The sequence below is a fragment of the Macaca nemestrina genome, chromosome 7 (genome assembly GCF_043159975.1).
Source record: "Macaca nemestrina isolate mMacNem1 chromosome 7, mMacNem.hap1, whole genome shotgun sequence".
In the NCBI taxonomy this organism is placed as follows: domain Eukaryota; kingdom Metazoa; phylum Chordata; class Mammalia; order Primates; family Cercopithecidae; genus Macaca; species Macaca nemestrina.
The window spans coordinates 57,823,914-57,843,432 of record NC_092131.1 but is presented as its reverse complement, the minus strand read 5'-3'; the positions used below and the strand labels follow the sequence as shown (position 1 = coordinate 57,843,432).

General features: G+C 38.9%; 1 protein-coding gene across 5 annotated transcripts in view; it reads right to left on the bottom strand.

The window, feature by feature from the left end:
- The window catches only part of LOC105481847 (SOS Ras/Rho guanine nucleotide exchange factor 2), a 113,427-nt gene that overhangs the window by 58,100 nt on the left and 35,808 nt on the right, over positions 1–19,519 (bottom strand). For 3 of the 5 annotated variants that reach the window (XM_011741644.3, XM_071100200.1, XM_071100199.1), the window contains 3 exons: positions 9,367–9,570; positions 3,783–3,926; positions 1,880–1,990 (listed from right to left, as the gene is read on the bottom strand). In XM_011741644.3, coding sequence (XP_011739946.3) covers positions 1,880–1,990; positions 3,783–3,926; positions 9,367–9,570 — 459 coding nt within the window. Of the gene's footprint in view, positions 1–1,879; positions 1,991–3,782; positions 3,927–9,366; positions 9,571–12,607; positions 14,182–17,343; positions 17,365–19,519 lie in introns of those variants that run through there. The other 2 variants (XM_071100201.1, XM_071100202.1) reach the window with 2 other exon arrangements.

Sequence of the window (19,519 nt, the reverse complement as noted above, 5' to 3'; positions counted from 1 at the left end):
ACGGCCAGTCTTCAGGTATACAGGAACCCAGAGACAAGAGGAGTAACAAATACTACAGACATAAGTATGAAATAAAAATATCTACTGGATTTGGCAATTAAGTTACTTGTCAAAGGCAATTTATATCCTCATTAAAACATACATGGTAGTGTTTTCATAAAGAATGGTAAAAAATAACATAAAGACAATTGGCTGTAAAGAAAAAATGAGAGAGGAAATGAAAAAACTTTCTTCACTCTAGTTACTTATTCTACTAAAGAAAGGTTTGTTCATTTGTTAGCTTGCTTGTTTTAGGACAATAAAAATTTCACCATATTCAAATGTCAAGGGGTAAAAAAGTCAGTTTATTTTTAATTTTTATTTTTTTTGAGACTGGGTCGCACTCTGCACCCAAGGCTGGGGTGCAGAGGCATGATCATGACTCACTGCAGACTTGACCTCCCAGGATCAAGCAATTCTCTTTGCATGCCACAGGTGCATACCACCACGCTCGGCTAAGTTTTTATATTTTGTAGAGACGAGGTCTCCCTATGTTGCCCAGGCTGGTCTCAAAAACTTGGGTCCAAGCAATCCTCTGACCTTAGCCTCCCAAAGTGCTGTGATTACAGGCACAAGCCACCATGTCTGGCTGGAAAAGTCAGTTTAGATGTAGAAGTTTTATACATTTAGTCAAGTATCACCTATGCCAACATAACTTTTTTTGTTTTTGTTTTTTGAGATGGAGTCTTGCTCATTGCCCAGGCTGGAGTGCAGTGGCGTGATCTCGGCTCACTGCAAGTTCCGCCTCCCGGGTTCATGTCATTCTCCTGTCTCAGCCTCCCGAGTAGCTGGGACTACAGGCGCCCAGCCAATTTTTTGCATTTTTAGCAGAGACGGGGTTTCACCGTGTTAGCCAGGATGGTCTCGATCTTCTCACCTCGTGATCCACCCGCCTCGCCTCGGCCTCCCAAAGTGCTGGGATTACAGGCGTGAGCCACCACGCCCGGCTGGAAAAGTCGGTTTAGATGTAGAAGTTTTACACATTTAGTCAAGTATCACCTAGCCAACATAACTTTTGTTGTTAGTGTTGAGATAGTAAAAATAAAATTTTATTGTGTGTATCTCTCCACGTATTTTCATTTTATCTAAGTGTATTCCTGAACCAACTAACTTGCATACTCTCCCTCAATACCGTATTTATCTCCTTTAAATAGTAGGCCTCATAGAAAAATCAGTATGAGTATATAGCAGGTTGAGGTTATCTCAACTTTTTAAGATTTCTCCAATTCTTCCTCCTATAGGGAACATAATCCTCAAATCACACTCCATCTTTATTTTTTATTTTTTTTATTTTGAGACGGAGTCTCGCTATGCCACCCAAACTGGAGGGCAGTGGCGTGATCTCAGCTCACTGCAACCTCTGCCTTCCAGGTTCAAGTGATTCTCCTGCCTTAGCCTCCTGAGTAGCTGGGATTACAGGAGCCCGCCACCACGTCCAGCTAACTTTTGCAATTTTAGTCGAGACAGGGTTTCACCATGTTGGCCAGGCTGGTCTAAAACTCCTGACCTCAAGTGATCCACTTGCCTCGGCCTCCCAAAATGCTGGGGTTACAGGCACGAGCCACCGCACCCAGCCAGATTCATCTTTACATCCCATATCTAGTATGTGCCAAATTCTTCTGGTCATTCAGTATTCGTGATGTTGTACTATAAAAGATTTCTACAATAAGAACAGATAGAACTCCAGAGAGAAAACAGAAGATAAACTAAAATAGGTTTAGAATGAACAAGATTTGAAGGATTAAAAGTATTCTAGAATTAAATATTTGAAGGATAAAATAGTGAGATATATATTGATTTGCTTTATAAACAAAAAGAAAACCCTTCAATTTAAGTTTACCTGAAAGTGTAGAGCAACTGCAGGTCTGGCCATCAATTTATTGAAATGTTCATTAAACTCTGGTGAAAGAATGTCCTGTGATAATGTTTCATAAGGATCAAATGCTTGCTCCTATTTTTTAAAAAAAGAGAAAAAGCATTAGGTTTAAAAGAATATATTTTCTACTAATATGGTACAGATTATCACTTGATCCCAAGAGTTCGAGGTTATAGTGAGCTATGATTGTGCCACTATATTCCAGCTTGAGCAACAGAGTGAGACCCTATCTCAAAAGAAAAGAAAGAAATGAAAAGAAAAAAGAGAAGAGAAGGAGAAGAAAGAAAGATTTCTTTTCCCATTAGACTGGCAAAAATGAATGGTATATCTGCAGAACCAGATATGAAAACAAAACAAATTTCGAAAAAAAGAATTAAAAAGAGAAAGAATAAGGTAATACCCAGAGTTAGCGAAGGGAAAGGGTGAAGAAAGAAGGAAGCTTACATACACTGGAACTTATCTGGAAGTGAATGTGGCAAAACGTTTCAAAGTTCTAAAACTATACCTAGTCTTTAGCACTAAAATTCCACTTGCAGGAATATATCCTTAAAAATGATTAGAACATATGGCTGGGCGCAGCGGCTCACGTCCGTAATCCCAGCACTTTGGGAGGCCGAGGCGGGTGGATCATGAGTTCAGGAGTTCGAGGCCAGCCTGGCCAACATAGTGAAACACTTGTCTCTACCAAAAATACAAAAAATTAGCCAGGCATGGTGTCAGGCGCCTGTAATCCCAGCTACTGAGGAAGCTGAGGTAAGAGAATGGCTTGAACCCGGGAGGCGGAGGTTGCAGTGAGACAAGATTGTGCCATTGCACTCCAGCCTGGGTGACAGAGCGAGACTCCGTCTCAAAAAAAAAAAAAAAAAAGGTTTGGAATATCAAGGCATAGTGCAAGCATGTTTGTTGCAGTGTTGTTTACAATAACAAAAAAAAAAAAAAAAAAAAAAAGAAAGAAAAGAAAAAACTCTACAACCTATGGATAATAGTTAAAATATGTTATGGTGTCTCCATATAACATCACATTATTTATACTTAAAAATTGTGTTGAAGTATATACATTAACATGGACAATGTTTATGATGCACAGAGTAAAAATAGTAAGTTATAAAATAGTAGGATCCTATTTTTGCAAACACACATACGTTTGCATGTATGCACAGAAAAATATAAGGATAAGTTATCTATGGGTATCATAAAATAAAGTGACTTTCATCCAATTTATATATCTCTCTATTTTTCTGAATATTTTTACAATGAGCTACATTATTTTTATAGTCATTTAAAAGACAACAAAAAGATTTTTACTTTGGAAAACATTAAAATAATATAAACCTTCTTTCCAACTTTAAGTTTAAAATCCACAGAAGGTAAAGAGCTATGGTCAATAAAATCTATCTTCCTTCATCTTGAACATACTTACCACTTAAAAAAAAAATCCAAATATTAATACTCTAGTATATAAACTTTTACTATAAATATTGCCATAAATACACTATAAAGAAAGTGTCACTATATAGGCAATGTGATTTTACTTTGTTACCGGTTAAATCTTAAATATCTTTTTAAAATGGCCAGTGGTATCTTCTAATTTTCATAAAAATTTTTTTTTTTTGGAGACAGGGTCTCACTCTGTCACCCAGGATGGAGTTCAGTGACACATCATGGGCTTGATCTACCAGGCTCAAGTAATCCTCCTACCTCAGCCTCCTGAGTCACTGGGACCACAGATCGGCACTACCATGCCTGGCTAATTATTTTATTTTTTTATGGAAATGAGGTCTCACTATGTTGCCAAGACTTGTCTCTAAATTTCTTAGTACAGCATTTAGGACTTTAATGAGAATATAAAGTAGTTTTGTAAACTTACTTCTGCCAAATCTTCAAAACAGCTGCCAGCTAAGGGATGAGGACTGCTTTCATCAGTCATTTCAACTGTGTCTTCAATCAAACCTAAAAGTTTCACAGTCAATTCATGTATATCTGAAATATTACTAAAAATCTTTTCAATATCCTGAAAAAAACAGAAGGAAAGGTTAAGAAATGTGAGATTGAGAATTCTGCTTAAAAATTACTAAATATAAAAAGCAATACAGGCTACTCTAGGCACACTGCCTACGGAGTAGCCCTGCTCCACAAGAAACAGTACTTCTGCTGCTGTTGTACACTGCCGCTTCAGCAGAGGTTCCTACCATTGCCATGCCTTTGGCTTCTTTCCTGGACAAAGCCAAGAACTGTCCCAAGCTAAGCCCCAACTTTGGGGCTTGCCAGCCCTGCACCAAATACATCATTTAATTTATGGGTGGTAATTGTTTTCTACATGTTTTTAAATTTATGGAATAAACTGTAGAATTTATTTAGCAAATATTTTATTGGGAGCATGATTAAAGCTGCTATCACTTTTGAACAATTCGCATATTATATAAAGCAATATATTTGCATTAAATGTCAACAAGCTATAGCAGAATTTTTGCATTTTGTTCTTGCATTCTACAAAAACTCATTCTTTGTAAAAATAAAAGTTATTATATGTGAATGTATTATCATTACAAAAGATTCAAACGCAAGACAGAGAGAGCAAAATATGAATGTTTACTATCATGCCCCTCTTACCCCCACGTCCCTCAGAGGTAGAAACTATTAATAGTTTAGTATGCATTATTCCAGTATAAAATTCCAACCATTTTCAAACATGTACATCTTGATGTTAATATAAGATGGAATCATAGTGTGTATTCTTTTAACTTGGGTTGGAGAGGTCTTTGGAAATAAAGAGATTTGCTTGTACAAAAAAACCAAACAATATGAGTTAAGGGTATATCTTCATTCAATCTCAGACTAATATATTCCAAGACAGAGTAAAAATCAATCATGAACAGGAAGAGAATTTTAAAAATCTCTTGGATAACAGACAGTAAAAATACTGCAAAATATAGATTCCAGATAGTTTTGTTAAATCTAAAACCTCCTACTGTGGATGATTCTAAGCTACTTTTTACTTAAAGAATTCTGGCATTTTGAGTGTTTTAAAACTGGCTAAGTCGCTTAAAGACTTGATCAAGGTCTTACAGAGCCCTAGGTTTTACTTATAGCTTAGGCTATATAGTCTTATAGGTTAATGATAAGAGCTGGGATGAGAATGAAGATAACTCCTAATCCTGCTACAATCTGGTTTCACAATTTGGAAGCCATCTCCTGGATCTGAGAAGGAATTACAGATTTCATCCAAGCTCCCATCTGTGAATTACAGCCATGCACTGCTTAAACACAGGGGTATGTTCTGAGAAATGCACTGTTAGGCGATTTTGTCATTGTGCAAATATCATGGCGTGTACTTACACAAAACTAGATGATATACTACAACACTTAGGCCACATAGGTATAGCCTGTTGCTCCCAGGCTACAAGCCTGTACAACATGTTACTGTACGGAATACTGTAGGTAACTGTAACACAATAGTAAGTATTTATGTATCTAAACATCTCTACATACAGAAAAGGTACAGTAAAAATACAGTATAATCTTACAGGATTACCGTCATATATATGGGTATATATAGTCTATCACTGACTAAAACATCGTATGTGGCACATAGCTATTATCTAGGATAAGACAGGTTCAAGACCTCTGAACACAAACATATCATATGACTGACCATCCAGGTTATGGCCAACTATTATACATTCTGGCATCTTATAATGGAAACATCACGGGCTTTGGAACCTGACAGACCTGAGCTTGGATGCTGGCTCTACCACATGTGGTATAATATGAAACATATTTTTGGTCTTTGTCCCTGGTTCCTGTCTTAGAGCCCCTAAAATGCTAAGAATATCCTGAGTGATAATAATGTCTTTTGTTATTCATAATGAGTCCCTTTGATAAATATTGAGTTTATGTTAATGAGGTTACTTACGGTAGGGCCCCTAGATAACTTCATGATAGGGCCAGTCACCAAAAAGACCAGATGATTAGAGGATTGAAGGGTTACTTGAAACCAAACTGACTCATGAAAAAAAGAAAAAGGATCAGAGGGTTGCAACTTTCAGCCCCACCCACTGACCTATAAAAAGTTGGGGAAAGACCCTGGGAAACATGGCAAAACCCCGTCTCTACAAAAAATCAAAAATTAGTCAGGTGGGGTGGTGTGTGCCTGCAGTCCCAGCTACTCAGGAGGCTGAAGCTGGAGGATCGCTTGAGCCCAGGAAGCAGAAGTTATGGTAAGCCAAGATGGTGCCACTGCACTGAAGCCTGGGCAACACAGCCAGACCCTGTCTCAAAAAAAAAAAAAAAAAAAAGCAGGGGTAAGAAGCTAGAGATCAAGCTCCGTAAAAATTCTTGATGAGCTTCCTGGTTGCTGACCTTGTGGAGGTGCTAGGAGGGTGGCTTGCCCAGAGAGAGCTTGGAAACTCTGTGCCCCCATACCTTGTCCTGTCCATCTCTTCATGTGTATCCTTTTAAAATCCTTCATAATAAACTGGTAAATGTGTTCCCCTGATTTCTGTGAGCTGTTCCACCAAATTAATGGAACCCAAGGAGTGGGTCATGGGAACTCCAATTTATAAATGATCAGTCTGCAGCACGGTTCACAACCTGGAACTTTCAACTGGTGCCTGAAGTAGGAGACAGTCGTGTTGGGACTGAGTCCTTAATCTGTGAGATCTGACACTATTTCTAGGTAAATAATGTCAAAATTGAGCTGAATTACAGGACACCTAGTTGGTTACGCCTGTCCAGAACTGTAGGAGGCCAAGGGAGGCGGATCACCTGAAGTCAGGATTTTGAGACCAGCCTGGCCAACATGGTAAAACCCCATTTCTACCAAAAGTACAAAAATTAGCCAAGCATGGTGGCACACATCTGTAATCTCAGCTACTCGGGAGGCTAATCCAGGAGAATCGCTTGAACCCGGGAGGCAGAGGTTGCAGCGAGCCAGGATTGCACCACTGCACTCCAGCCTGGACAACAGAGCAAGACTCCATCTCAAAAAAAAAAAAAAAAAAAAAAAAGATTAGAGAAGAAAAACTGTTTTTCCCTTTTACAACATGCCAGATGAATGACCTTGGATTAGGAATGAAAAGGACAATAATGACAGCTAACATTTCTTGGGCACATTATACTCTAGGCACTCTTCTAAGCACTTGAAATATAATAACCTAATATCCTTATTAGATAGGTATTATCATCATCCTCATTTTACAAATGAGGAAACAGAGGCATAGAGCAGTTAAGTAATTTGCCCATTGTCACACATTTGGTCTGATGATACCCAGCTCGTAAGCTTCTTAGGGTTAAATTAGATGATTTCTGTTAAATGCTCCTGGCACATATTAGGCCTTCCAGAAATGCAAGCTTTTTGAAAACACAGGACGCGGGGCAAAAGGAGTCACTTAAGATCATTTTTAAGTCATTCACTCCTTTAACATTTGTAGAGTACTATGCTCTGATTTTAGATAGTCTTTACCTCAAAAGTTTATATTTTACTTAAAGCTAAAAAATTTATAATAGATACAGAGATAGAGAGAAAAGGGATTCTCTCTTCCATCTGACCCTTTAGTATTAAAACAGACATTTTCTGTCATATCAGCACTAATCCAGTGAAAAGAGATCCATAAAAATTAATTCCTGAGGAATGAAAATGGATGGGACACAGAAAAGACAAAGATAACAATAGCTGCCAGCATTTATTAGGTTTTTATTCTTCATACCACTAGAGACAAAATCCAATTATAATGTGGTAGAAAAGAAGCCACATTCAAGATCAAGCTCTATAACTAACTTGATTAAGATGTTAATTTCCAGCTGGGCACAGTGGCTCAAGCCTGTAATCTTAGCACTTTGCGGGGCTGAGGATGAAGATTGCTTAAGCCCAGGAGTTCAAGACCAGCCTGAACAACATAGCGAGACCTCTAACTATATTTAAAAAAATAGTAATAAGGTCAATCTTCTTACAAGTAAAGTAGATATGATAATATCTGCCCAATCTATCCCTCAGGATTGTTATAAGGATCAAATAAAATAGATCAGTACTTTGAAAAACATAATGTTCTGACTACTTACGATAGTACTCCCAGTGGGAATTATTATAAACATTGTTAAACTAAACATATATCCAAAAGAAAAAACCTAATGGCCAACTAAAACACTTCCAATTATCATTTAAACTCCTCCTTTTGGAAAAGAAAAAGAAAAGCTAAATCTGTTCCTAACTTTAAATACTCAGCCACCTGTGTCTGAGTTCACTGTTATTTACTCACATTATAGTTATTTTGTGGAGGAAGTTAGGAGGTAAAAGACAAATAAGACAAAGGTTAAGTATCTTTTTTTGAGCTGAGGTCTTACTCTGTTGCCCAGGCTGGAGTGCAGTGGCATGATCATGGCTCACTGAAGTCTCCAATTCCTGGCTCAAGCAAACCTCTCACTTCAGCCTCCCCAGCAGCTGGGACTACAGACATGTGCCACCATGCCCAGGTAAGTTTTAAATTTTTTTGTAGAGACTGGGTCTTGCTCTGTTACCCAGGCTGGTCTCAAATTCTTGGCCTCAAGCAATCCTCCTGCCTCAGGTTCCCAAAACAGCTGGGATTACAGGCACGAGCCACTGCACCTGGCCAAGACTAATTACTTTTAAAGTGTGGGCCAAACATACAGATATGGAAAAATAAATCATGTGATAAAGAAAGAAAAAAACCTTTTTTGTTTGTTAAACATGGCATTCTGCATAAACTTTTATTTTTAAAAGTTCCACTGTTAAAACTTTATTTTTTTTAACCCCATATATTCTGAGCTTCAAACTAAAACTTTAAACTACTGCCTTAAGGTACTTACCAAAAGACAGAAAAATGCAGAGGTCTTTCTTTCCTAGACCATACATCTTTTTCACCAACTCCAAATGAATGACTCTAAATATCAGATACCGCATAGAGGAAAATGATTTCACCCCAGTATAAATATCTTTCTAATTTTGTGCCTAATTTTCATTGTCACTGTACCTATTATATTACTATAACAATTCACATGTTTATAAAGCCCACAAATACATAAAAGTATTTTTTATGTACTCATAAAGTATTTAAAGTTACTATTTATGGGCTGGGTGCAGTGGCTCATGCCTGTAATCCCAGCACTTTGGGAGGCCAAGGCAGGTGGATCACTTGAGGTCAGCAGTTTGAGACCAACCTGGCCAACATGGAGAAACACCATCTCTACTAAAAATATTAAAAAATTAGCCAGGTGTGGTGATGCATGCCTCTAATCCCAGCTACTCAGGAGGCTAAGGCAGAAATCGCTTGAACCCGGGAGGTGGAGGCTGCAGTGGTGCGAGCTGAGATCACGCCACTGCACTCCAGCCTGGGCGACAGAACAAGACTCTGTCTCAAAAAAAAAAAGTGACTATTTATGATTTTAAGCTATTTTTTGGGGGGTACACAGAATTTCAAACCCAAAAAGGTACTTACAGAAGGTTTAAACAGCTTTCTATCAGAAAGAAAGGCTTCTCGAAACACTTTTATGATCATATTTAATTCCCGTAGATACTGTCTTTCTTCTGCGATTTCAGTTCTGACAAGATCATAGTAGTTTAATTCACCGGAAGAACTAGGTTCATCTTCACAGAGAGAAACCAAGCCTATATCATCCTGATCAAACATGTCCATCAAAACCTGAGAAACAGAAATCAATAATGTTGATTTGTTTTATTTTCCTTATTTTTATAAAAACTGCCTCAAAGTACTTGAAATCTATACGTTATTAAACAGGGCTGGGAGCTGTAATCCCAGCTCCCTGGGATTTTGGGAGGTTGAGGCAGGAGGATCACTTGAGGTCAGGAGTTCCAGGCCAGCCTAGCCGACATGGTGAAACCCTGTCTCGACCAAAAATATAAAAAATTAGCCAGGCGTCATGGTGGGCGCTTTAATCCCAGCTACTTGGGAGGCTGAGGCAGGAGGATTGCTTGAGCCTGGGAGGTCAAGGCTGCAGTGAGTCATGATCACGCCACTGCACTCCAGTCTGGGTGACAGAGCAAGACTCCATCTCACACACACATATACACACACACACACACACACACAACATTATGAAAAAACAAGAGTTGTGCGTATTATAAGTAAATTTATATGAGAAAACCTAGAATAAAAGGAAAACTGAAGGTGGGAAATGTTCAAATAAAATCAAATAAAATATGGCAAAATAAATATTTCTGGAGATATGAACTAATGGTGAAATATGTACTAATACATATGCATATGTATGTGTATATATGTGTGCTATAATACACACACACACACACAAAAGAGCAAAAAAAAAAAAAAAAAAAGCCTGTTTTTGGGGAACAATAATCTGAGCCAAAACTCCCAGTTCAGCCACTACTTCACTATGATTATGAACACATTAATTCTTTTGAAAGTCATATTCCTTATGTGTGAAATGTAACTGATAAGAATAATTCACTGTAGTAATGTATATAAAATGCATACTACTATGTCTAGCAAATAGTAGGAATTCAACATAGTAGTTCCTTGCCATAGTATAAGGATGATAGTATATATTTAAGTAGGGTTAAAAGGAGAAAAGTGAAATGCTACTATGGTAGAGGCACACGATAGATCAGTGCGATGCATTTCTGATGCACATTTACTACAATGACCACTGCTATTATGTTCATTTGCTAAACCCAAACATCCCACAGATGCTTAAATTGTTGTAGCGACCACTTCTTTCAGAAATAGTAAAGATGCTACCACAGACTCAGGTCAACCAACAGGCAAGAACTAGCTGTAAATCAACAGAAACAGAAAGATGACTATATATATATATATATATATATATATTTTTTTTTTTTTTTTTTTTTGTGAGACAGAGTCTCTGTCACCCAGGCTGGAGTGCAGTGGTGTGATCTCGGCTCACTGCAACCTCTGCCTCCCAAGTTCAAGCAATTCTCCTGCCTCAGCCTCCTGAGTAGCTGGGATTACTGGTGCATGCCACCATGCCTGGCTAATTTTTTTTTCTATTTTTAATAGAGACAGGGCTTCTTGGCCAGGCTGTCTTGAACTCCTGACTTCAAGTGATCCACCCACCTCAGCCTCCCAAAGTGCTGGGATTACAGGTGTGAGCCACCGTGCCTGGCTGTGACCATACATTTAAAAATTAATAATAGTTTTTTAAAAAAATGATTAGACCTAGTTAATTATATATTTATATATTTAAAACTGATTGAAAAGCACTCAGAGAGTTCAGCTAAAAGGTATACCCTGAAAAGGAAACTCCAAAAAGTAAAAAAACTTCAAAGGGATGAGAGGAAATTCTGACAACACTATAACAGATATTCATTCGTTCATTCTGAAAAACATCTATTGATCACCATAAACTGTATCACACGTTGGTAAAATACGCTAATAAAGTAAACAGGAACTCTGCCCTCCTAATCTTTTTGAATCTAACTCAGAAATATCTTATAAGCATCTTTTAAATCTGGTCAGCTCTCTCCATCTTACTGCAGGCTTTAGATTACTCTACTAAACAATCACCATCTCTTACAAGGATACACAAGTTTCATAATTTGATCTGCCTGCCACAAGTCTTCCCAACCCGAGTTCTAAAATCATGTTACTAAAAATAAATGATACATAAAAATGATACTGGATTTCATTGCCTTCTACATAAAATCCTAACTTCTTTAGGATAAAGGCCATTCATAATTTAACTCCAACCCACCTTCCTAATCTCATGTTCTGTGACACTCTCAAATCCCTCCCTTCCCCAATGCTTGCTTCATGCAATCCACCTTCCTGTCATTGAAGACCATCATCCCCCCTTCCCAGCCACTTTTAACTTTAAAGAAACCAGTATGGCTACACAGGGAATTTGGTGATGAAATCTGATTTCAAACAGACATGCAAAATAAAGGAAGGCATGAGACATAAAAACACATAGAAGAGCTACCACCCTCTTCACTTCCCCACCAGAGACCCTTTTAGAGTAGGCCATACTTGCTAGCTATAACTTCTTGCTCCCATTCACTTAGCAAGCCCGTTACTATATTGAAACTGCTCTCACTATTGATCTAGTGTCAAATCTAATGGCGTGTTTTAGTCTTCCTACTTGTTTTCTCTAGTTTTTGACACAGCTGACCATTCTCTAATTCTTAAAACTCTTAACTCTCAGGGTGAGGCATGGTGGCTCATGCTTACAATCTCAGCACTTTGGGAGGCTGAGGCAGGAGGATCACTTGAGGCCAGGCATTCAAGACCAGCCTGGCCAATACAGCAAGATCCTGCCTCTACCAAAAGTAAAAAAAAATAATAACCAGGCATGGTAGTAGACACCTGCGGTCCTAGCTACTCTGAAGGCTGAGGTGAAACACTTGAGCCCAGGAATTCGAAGCTGCAGTGAGCTAAGATCGTACCACTACATTCCAGCCTGAGTAACAGAATGAGATCCTATCTCTAAATAAGAAAAAACACATATAAACCCCCCCCAAACAATTTTTCTCTTCTTGGCTTCTGATATACCATTCTGTCAGTGGGGCCTCCTTCTCTATGACTTACCTTCTCTACCACCCATTCCACGGTTCCAGTCTTAAAACTCTTTTGGTCACATAATACCAAAGTTCCTGAATTTAAATGCTACAGGGGTCAGGCAAGTAACATTATAATATACAAGGAGCAGTGGTAATTATGGCAAACCGTAAGGTACACGCACCTAAAGAGGAAGTGTGCCGCTTAGTGCCAGCTATTTTCTGTTAGGCATTCTGATTTTCTTTTTTCATGAAAAGTCTGGGATTTACATTTTTATGTACAACTTTTAGATCTGTAAATATAAATAGATGGCAAATAATTCAAAAATTTAAAAAACAAACCTGGAGACCCTATTCACTAGAAGGTCACCAGTCTGAAATGTCTGCTACACTGACAGAATGGTATATCATTCCTTAGAGTGAGCTCATTCCCTTAAATGATTTCCAATTACTATCTAGATGATAATGACTCCTAAGTGTTTATCTGTAGCCTCAGCATCTCTCCAGATCCTAGACAAATGTTACCAAAGGCTGGCTAGATATCTGCCTGTCTTAAAAAACCTGTATGTGTACACTCTCAGAATCACTAATAAACAGCATCACCTACTTGGTCTTCATAACTAGAAAACTTGTCCATCACCTTAGACTTACCACTTTTCCAACTTCTCTCCTGTATCCAAACAGTTCCCAAATCCTGTTGACTCTAACTAAGAAATATCCCTTACATCTGGTCAGTTCCCTCTATTTCCCTCTGTCTAGAATGTCTTCTCTTACTTCCTCTTCCCTCCCAACTCTCATTTATTCACCTAACCAATCTCTACCCATTTTTTCACCACTTAGCTCAAATACAATTTTTTTGGATAGCTTTTCCAAACTCTCCCTGACTCCCTACCAGAATCTCTTCCACTAGCATTAGCCCTTGATTAGCAACTTTCTCTCTTTCCTGTAGAAGCACCTAATGTATAAAGTCATCCCTTGGTGTCTGTAGGGGATTGGTTCCAGTACCCACCCCATACCCCCACAATCCTCAGATACTCGAGTTCCTTATATAAAATCACATACTATTTGCATATAACCTACACACATCCTCTTGTCTACTTAAATCATCTCTAGATTACTTGTAATATCTAATACAATGCCCACATGTCACTTCATTCACATAGATTAAATGTAGCACTCAGTTCATAGCAAATTCAAGTTTTGCTTTTTTGGAATTTTGTAGAATTTCTTTTTCCTGAGTATTTTTTATCTGTGGCTGGTTGAATCCATGGATACAGAACTCATGAATACAGAGGGCCAACTGTATTAAAATTTCTGTTCTATCTTTTCTCCTACTAAATAGTAACCATCTAAAGATAAAACACAGTGCTTTCGTCTTAAAATCCAAAGCACCTGACACACGGTAAATACACAAAAGATAACTGTTTAAACAGCATACATGTAGTATATGTATTTATAAACTATTAGACATGTAAAGCATTTTTTGGTCATGTTTATAGCATGAACAATAAAGTAGAGTCAGGCTAGATGCAGTGGTTCACATCTGCAATCCCAATACTTTGGGAAGTTGAAGTGGAAGGACTAGTTGAGCCCAGGAGTTCAAGACCAGCCTGGGTAACAAAGAGAGACCCAGCCTCTACAAAAAAATTTTAAACATAGCCAGGCATGGTGTTGGTTCAAGCCTGTGGTCCCAGCTACAAAGGAAGCTAAGGCAGGAGGATCACTTGAGCCCTGGAGGTTGAGGCTGCAGTGAGCCATGTTCACACCACCACACTCCAGCTTAGGTGAGTCCTTGTCACCAAAAAAAAAAAAGAGAGAGAGCGAGCGAGCTAGCTCTTGAAACAGATGGAGTAATACTACCATGAAAGAGAAAATATATTCATACCCCACTCCTGGTAGCTTCAGATTTTTCTGGCCAGCCATGGGTGGCTCACGCCTCTAATCCCAGAACTTTAGAGGCCAAGGTGGATGGATCACCTGAGGTCAGGAGTTTGAGACCAGCCTGCCCAACATGGCGAAACCCTGTCTCTACTAAAAGTACAAAAAATTAGCCAGGCATGGTGGCATGTGCCTGTAATCCCAGCTACTCAGGAGGCTGAGGTGGGAGAATCACTTGAACACGGGAGGCAGAGGTTGCAGTGGGCAGAGATTGTACTACTACACTCCAGCCTGGGCAACAGAGCAAGACTCTGCCTTTAAAAAAAAAAAAAAAAAAAAAAAAAAGGCCAGGCGTGGCTCACGCCTGTAATCCCAGCACTTTGGGAGGCCAAGGCAGGCAGATCACTTGAGGTCAGGAGTTCGAGACCAGCCTGGCCAACACGGCAAAACCCTGTCTTTATTAAAAATACAAAAATTAGCCAGGCGTGTGGCAGGTGCCTGTAATCCCAGCTACTCAGGAGACTGAGGCAGGAGAACTGCTTGAACCCAGGAGGCAGAGGTTGCAGTGAGCCAGCATCACTCCATTATACTCCAGCCCGGTCGAGAGAGCAAGAGTTTGTTTCAGAAAAAAAAAAGTATAATTCAATAGGTTAAAAAGAAAATACAGAACTCAACTGCTAGTACATCTAGATCTGGTGAACTAAGTTTCTTCAGAGCAGCTTTGTGACCTCTTATTCTCTCATTTTTTTTTTTTTTGTCCTCTATTGCCCAATGGCACAATAGCTCACTACAGCCTCAATTTCTCAGGCTCAAGCAATCCTCCCACCTCAGCCTTCCAAGTAGTTGGATGCACCACCATGCCCAGCTAATATTTTTTTTTACTTTTAGTAGAGATGAGGTCTTGCTATATTCTCCAGGGTGTCTCACCTTTCTTTCTTTGTTTCTTTTTCTAAATTTTTTTGTAGAGATGAAGTCTTGCTGTGCTGCCCAGGCTGGTCTCAAACTCCTGGGCTCAATATATCCTCCTGCCTCAGCCTCCTAAAGTGCTGGGATTACAAGCGTGAAGCACTGTGCCTGGCCTTTACCTTTCCTACACATCAATTTCCTTCTTAAGCATTTATATGTTCAACTTTTCCAGTTTAAATACTATTTTCCTTAATAATGACATATATACTAGAACTTAAATTCTATGGTTCTTTCCTATGATCATCTAATTCTCAGCAATCTTTGATATGCTAGAATACCTCATATAGTCAAATGTTGCTTTTATTTTTAAATGTAAAGAAATAGGTCTGGTTTCAAGTTCTCTGTCTGGCAAATTAAAGATATCCCTAGAAACCATGTATTCAAATAATTATTAAACAGATGGTTTGTGAGCTCTTGAACTAGTGATCTCTAGAAATCAGTTTGGATATACTAAGATCACATCATGTCATACAATCTCATTACTTATCGTTACATAACTAGACCCACAAATCAAGTCATCTGGATTTTTTTTTTTTTTTTTGAGACATAGTTTCACTTTGTTACCCAGGCTGGAGAGCAGTGGCACTCAGCTCACTGCAACCTCCGCCTCCCAGGTTCAAGCAATTCTCGTGCCTCAGCCTCCTGAGTAGCTGGGATTACAGGCAACTGCCACCGTCGGCTGATTTTTTGTATTATAGTAGAGATGGGGTTTCACCATGTTGCCCAGGCCGGTCTCGAATTCCTGAGCTCAGACAATCTGCCAGTCTTGGCCTCCCAAAGTGCTAGGATTACAGGCGTGAGCCACCACGCCCGGCCAAGTCATCCGGATTTTAGCTAAGCATATGACAGTCTCTTGTGACAAATAGGGGATCATGACAGGAATGTCTGAAACAAGGACCAGCAAACTACCAGCCAAATCCAGCCCACAGACTGTTTTTGTAAACAAAGTTTTGCTGGAACATAGCCCACGCTAATTCATTTATGGCTGCTTTCATGCTACAAGGGCAGAGATGAGTAGATGCAAGAAAGATGTATGGCGCACAAAGCCTAAAATGTTTATCCCCTGGGCCTTTATAGGTAAAGTTTGTTGACCCATGAATTAAACAAAATGTGAAATAATAGCTAATAAAAGGTAATAATGAAGAAAAGTGGTAACTTTTAACCTAGAAGAATGCCACTAATAACATATGCTAGAAATCTCATTTTTTATATAATCCTTTTCTCTCTCTCTCTCTCTCTCTCTCTCTCTCTATATATATATATATATATATTTTTTTTTTTTTTTTTTTTCTTAAGATAGAGTATTGGCTGGATGCAGGGGCTTACACTTGTAATCCCAGCATTTTGGGAGACTGAAGTGGGTGGATCACCTGAGGTCAGAAGTTCAAGATCGGCCTGTCCAACATGGTAAAATCCCGTCTCTACTAAAAATACAAAAATATTAGCCAGGCATGGTGGCAGGCACCTGTTATCCCAGCTACTCGAGAGGCTGAGGCAGGAGAATCACTTGAAACTGGGAGGCGGAGGTTGCAGTGAGCCAAGATCATGCCACTGCACTCCATCCTCGGCGACAGAGCAAGACTCCGTCTCAACAAAAAATAAATAAATAAAATAATATGGAGTCTCGCTCTGTCACCCAGGTTGGAGTGCAGTGGCACGATCTCGGCTCACTGCAACTTCTGCCTCCCAGATTCAAAGGCACCTGGCCTTTTCAACATTTTTACTAAATAATTTTAATTCAAGGTTTATCAGATCTGTACACATTACAAAAACGTGGGAAGAGTACCTAAAATGCTGAATGAAAATTCAATTTTTAAAATATCTACATATGCTGGAACATAACCTCAATAACAGTATGAAATTTTCTAGGGATAAATTCACGTTCATTCTTACAATAACAACAAAAAATCAACAGCACAAGTTGGAGAAATCAAAGACTTAACAAAATGGTACTTCACGTGGAACAGTCCTCGGAGTTTAGAAATCTGCAGACTCAGTAAGTACACAGAGTAACATGGTGCCAAAACATTAATGCTGAAATTATTAAAGAATAGCATATAGAATAAAGGATACGTACGTGCATTTCAATATACTCTGTTGCTCAGACCAAATCTGGACTATTGTCTTCAGTTTTAGAAATCAGTCTAAAAGCAATATAACAAGGGGATCTGAAAATCCTGCCACATGATTTTTTAAAACTCTGAAAAGGTGGAGATTTAGGACACAGAAAAATGCTTCAAATAAAGGAATGACTTATTAAAAAAAAATAGTTTATGGCCTGGTGCAGTGGCCCACATCTGTAATCCCAGTGTCTTGGGAGGTTGAGGCAAGAAAATCACTTGAAGCCAGGAGTTCCAGACCGGCCTGGGCAACATAGCGAGACCCTATTCCTACAAAAATTTAGAAATTAGCTGGGCATGGTGGCAGATGCCTATAGCTCTAGCTACTTGTGAGGCTGAGGCAGGAGGATTGCCCGAGCCCAGGGGTTTGAAGCTGCAGTGAGCCTGGGTGACAGAAGGAGACTCAAGCTCTCAAAAGCAAACAAGCTGGTGGCTCACGCCTGTAATCCCAGGACTTTGGGAGGCCGAGGCGGGCAGATCACGAGGTCAGAAGTTCGAGACCAGCCTGACCAACATAGTGAAACCCCGTCTACTAAAAACACAAAAATTAGCCAGGCGTGGTGGCGGGCACCTGTACTCCCAGCTACTTGGGAGGCTGAGGCAGGAGAATCGCTTGAACCTGGGGGGCAGAGGTTGCAGTGAGCTGAGATCACGCCACTGCACTCCAACCTGGGCGACAGAGCGGGACTCCATCTCAAAAAAGAAAAACAAAAACAAAAAAACAAAAAACAAACAACAACAAAAAATGCACATGTGTTTTCACTTACATGTGGAATCTAGAACAAACTCATAGAAGCAGAATAGAATGTGGTAACCACAGGCTGCAGGGTAGGGGGACAAAACCTCAATTAGGAGGAATCGGGTCTTTTTTGTAAGATTTATTGCACAGTATGGTGAATATAGTAAATAATAATGTATTTACATTTCAAAATTGCAAAAAGTAAATTTTTTTGTCATTTCAATTTTCAAAAGAAAGTTTTGTGGGTACATAGTAAGTGTATATATTTAAGGAGTAAATGCAGGCATTTAATGCATACATCAGAATAAAATGGAGTCTCCATCACCTCAAGCATTTATCCTTTCTTTGTGCTACAAACAATCCAATTATACTCTTTTAATTGTTGTAAAGTATACAATAAATTATCGTTGACTGTAGTCACCCTATTGAGATATCAAATACTAGATCTCATTCATTCTAACAATATTTTTGTACCCATTAACCATCCCCATTTCCCCGACTCTATCTACCCTTCCTAGCCTTATAACCATCATTCTACTACCTAAGAGTAAATTTCAAATGTTCTCACCACAAAAAATAAGTACTTGAATAAATGTTAATTAACTTGATTTAATTATTCCACATTGTCTTCATAATCATAACCTTACCTTGTACTCCATAAATATATACAACTATAATTTGTCAATTTATAATTTAATAAATTAATAAATAGGAAGGAGAAAAGAAAAGAAAGTGCTCAAATAGACAGGAACAGAAAAACCAAGCTAGGGCTCCTAATAACCAAATCTGGAACAACTGAAACTTTTTTTTTTTTTTTTGAGACAGAGTGCAGTGGCATGATCTCAGCTTCATGTAGCCTCAATCTCCCGAGCTCCAGTGATTCTCCCACCTCAACCTCCCAAATAGCTGGGACTATAGTTATAAGCACACGCCTGGCTAATTTTTTTTCTTTGTAGAGACATGTTGCCCAGGCTGGTCTCAAACTCCTGAGCTCAAGCGATCCACCTGTCTCGGCCTCCCGAAGTGCTGGGATTATAGGCATGAGCTGTGGTGCCTGGCCTGCAACATCTAAATAATGAAGGAACAGATTACGACCCATAGAATAAAATAATAATTCATTAGTCTATATTAAGATAAACAAATTTGAGTGTGATGAAGAATAAGATATGCAGTTTCAAAATACTCCACAAAATGTTCATTTATTAATTACAAAAGGGAAAAGAGTAACTTCACAGATGAGAAGCCTGGCAGATAATTCCCTAATCAAGTAATCAGTCAACATCACCACTACTAATGAGACACAACGAAATCATGTGCCTGTGTGCCATCTGAGAAAATGCAATGAGAAGAACACAGCACAATTTCTATGATATTCCTGCCAAAGAAGACCATTA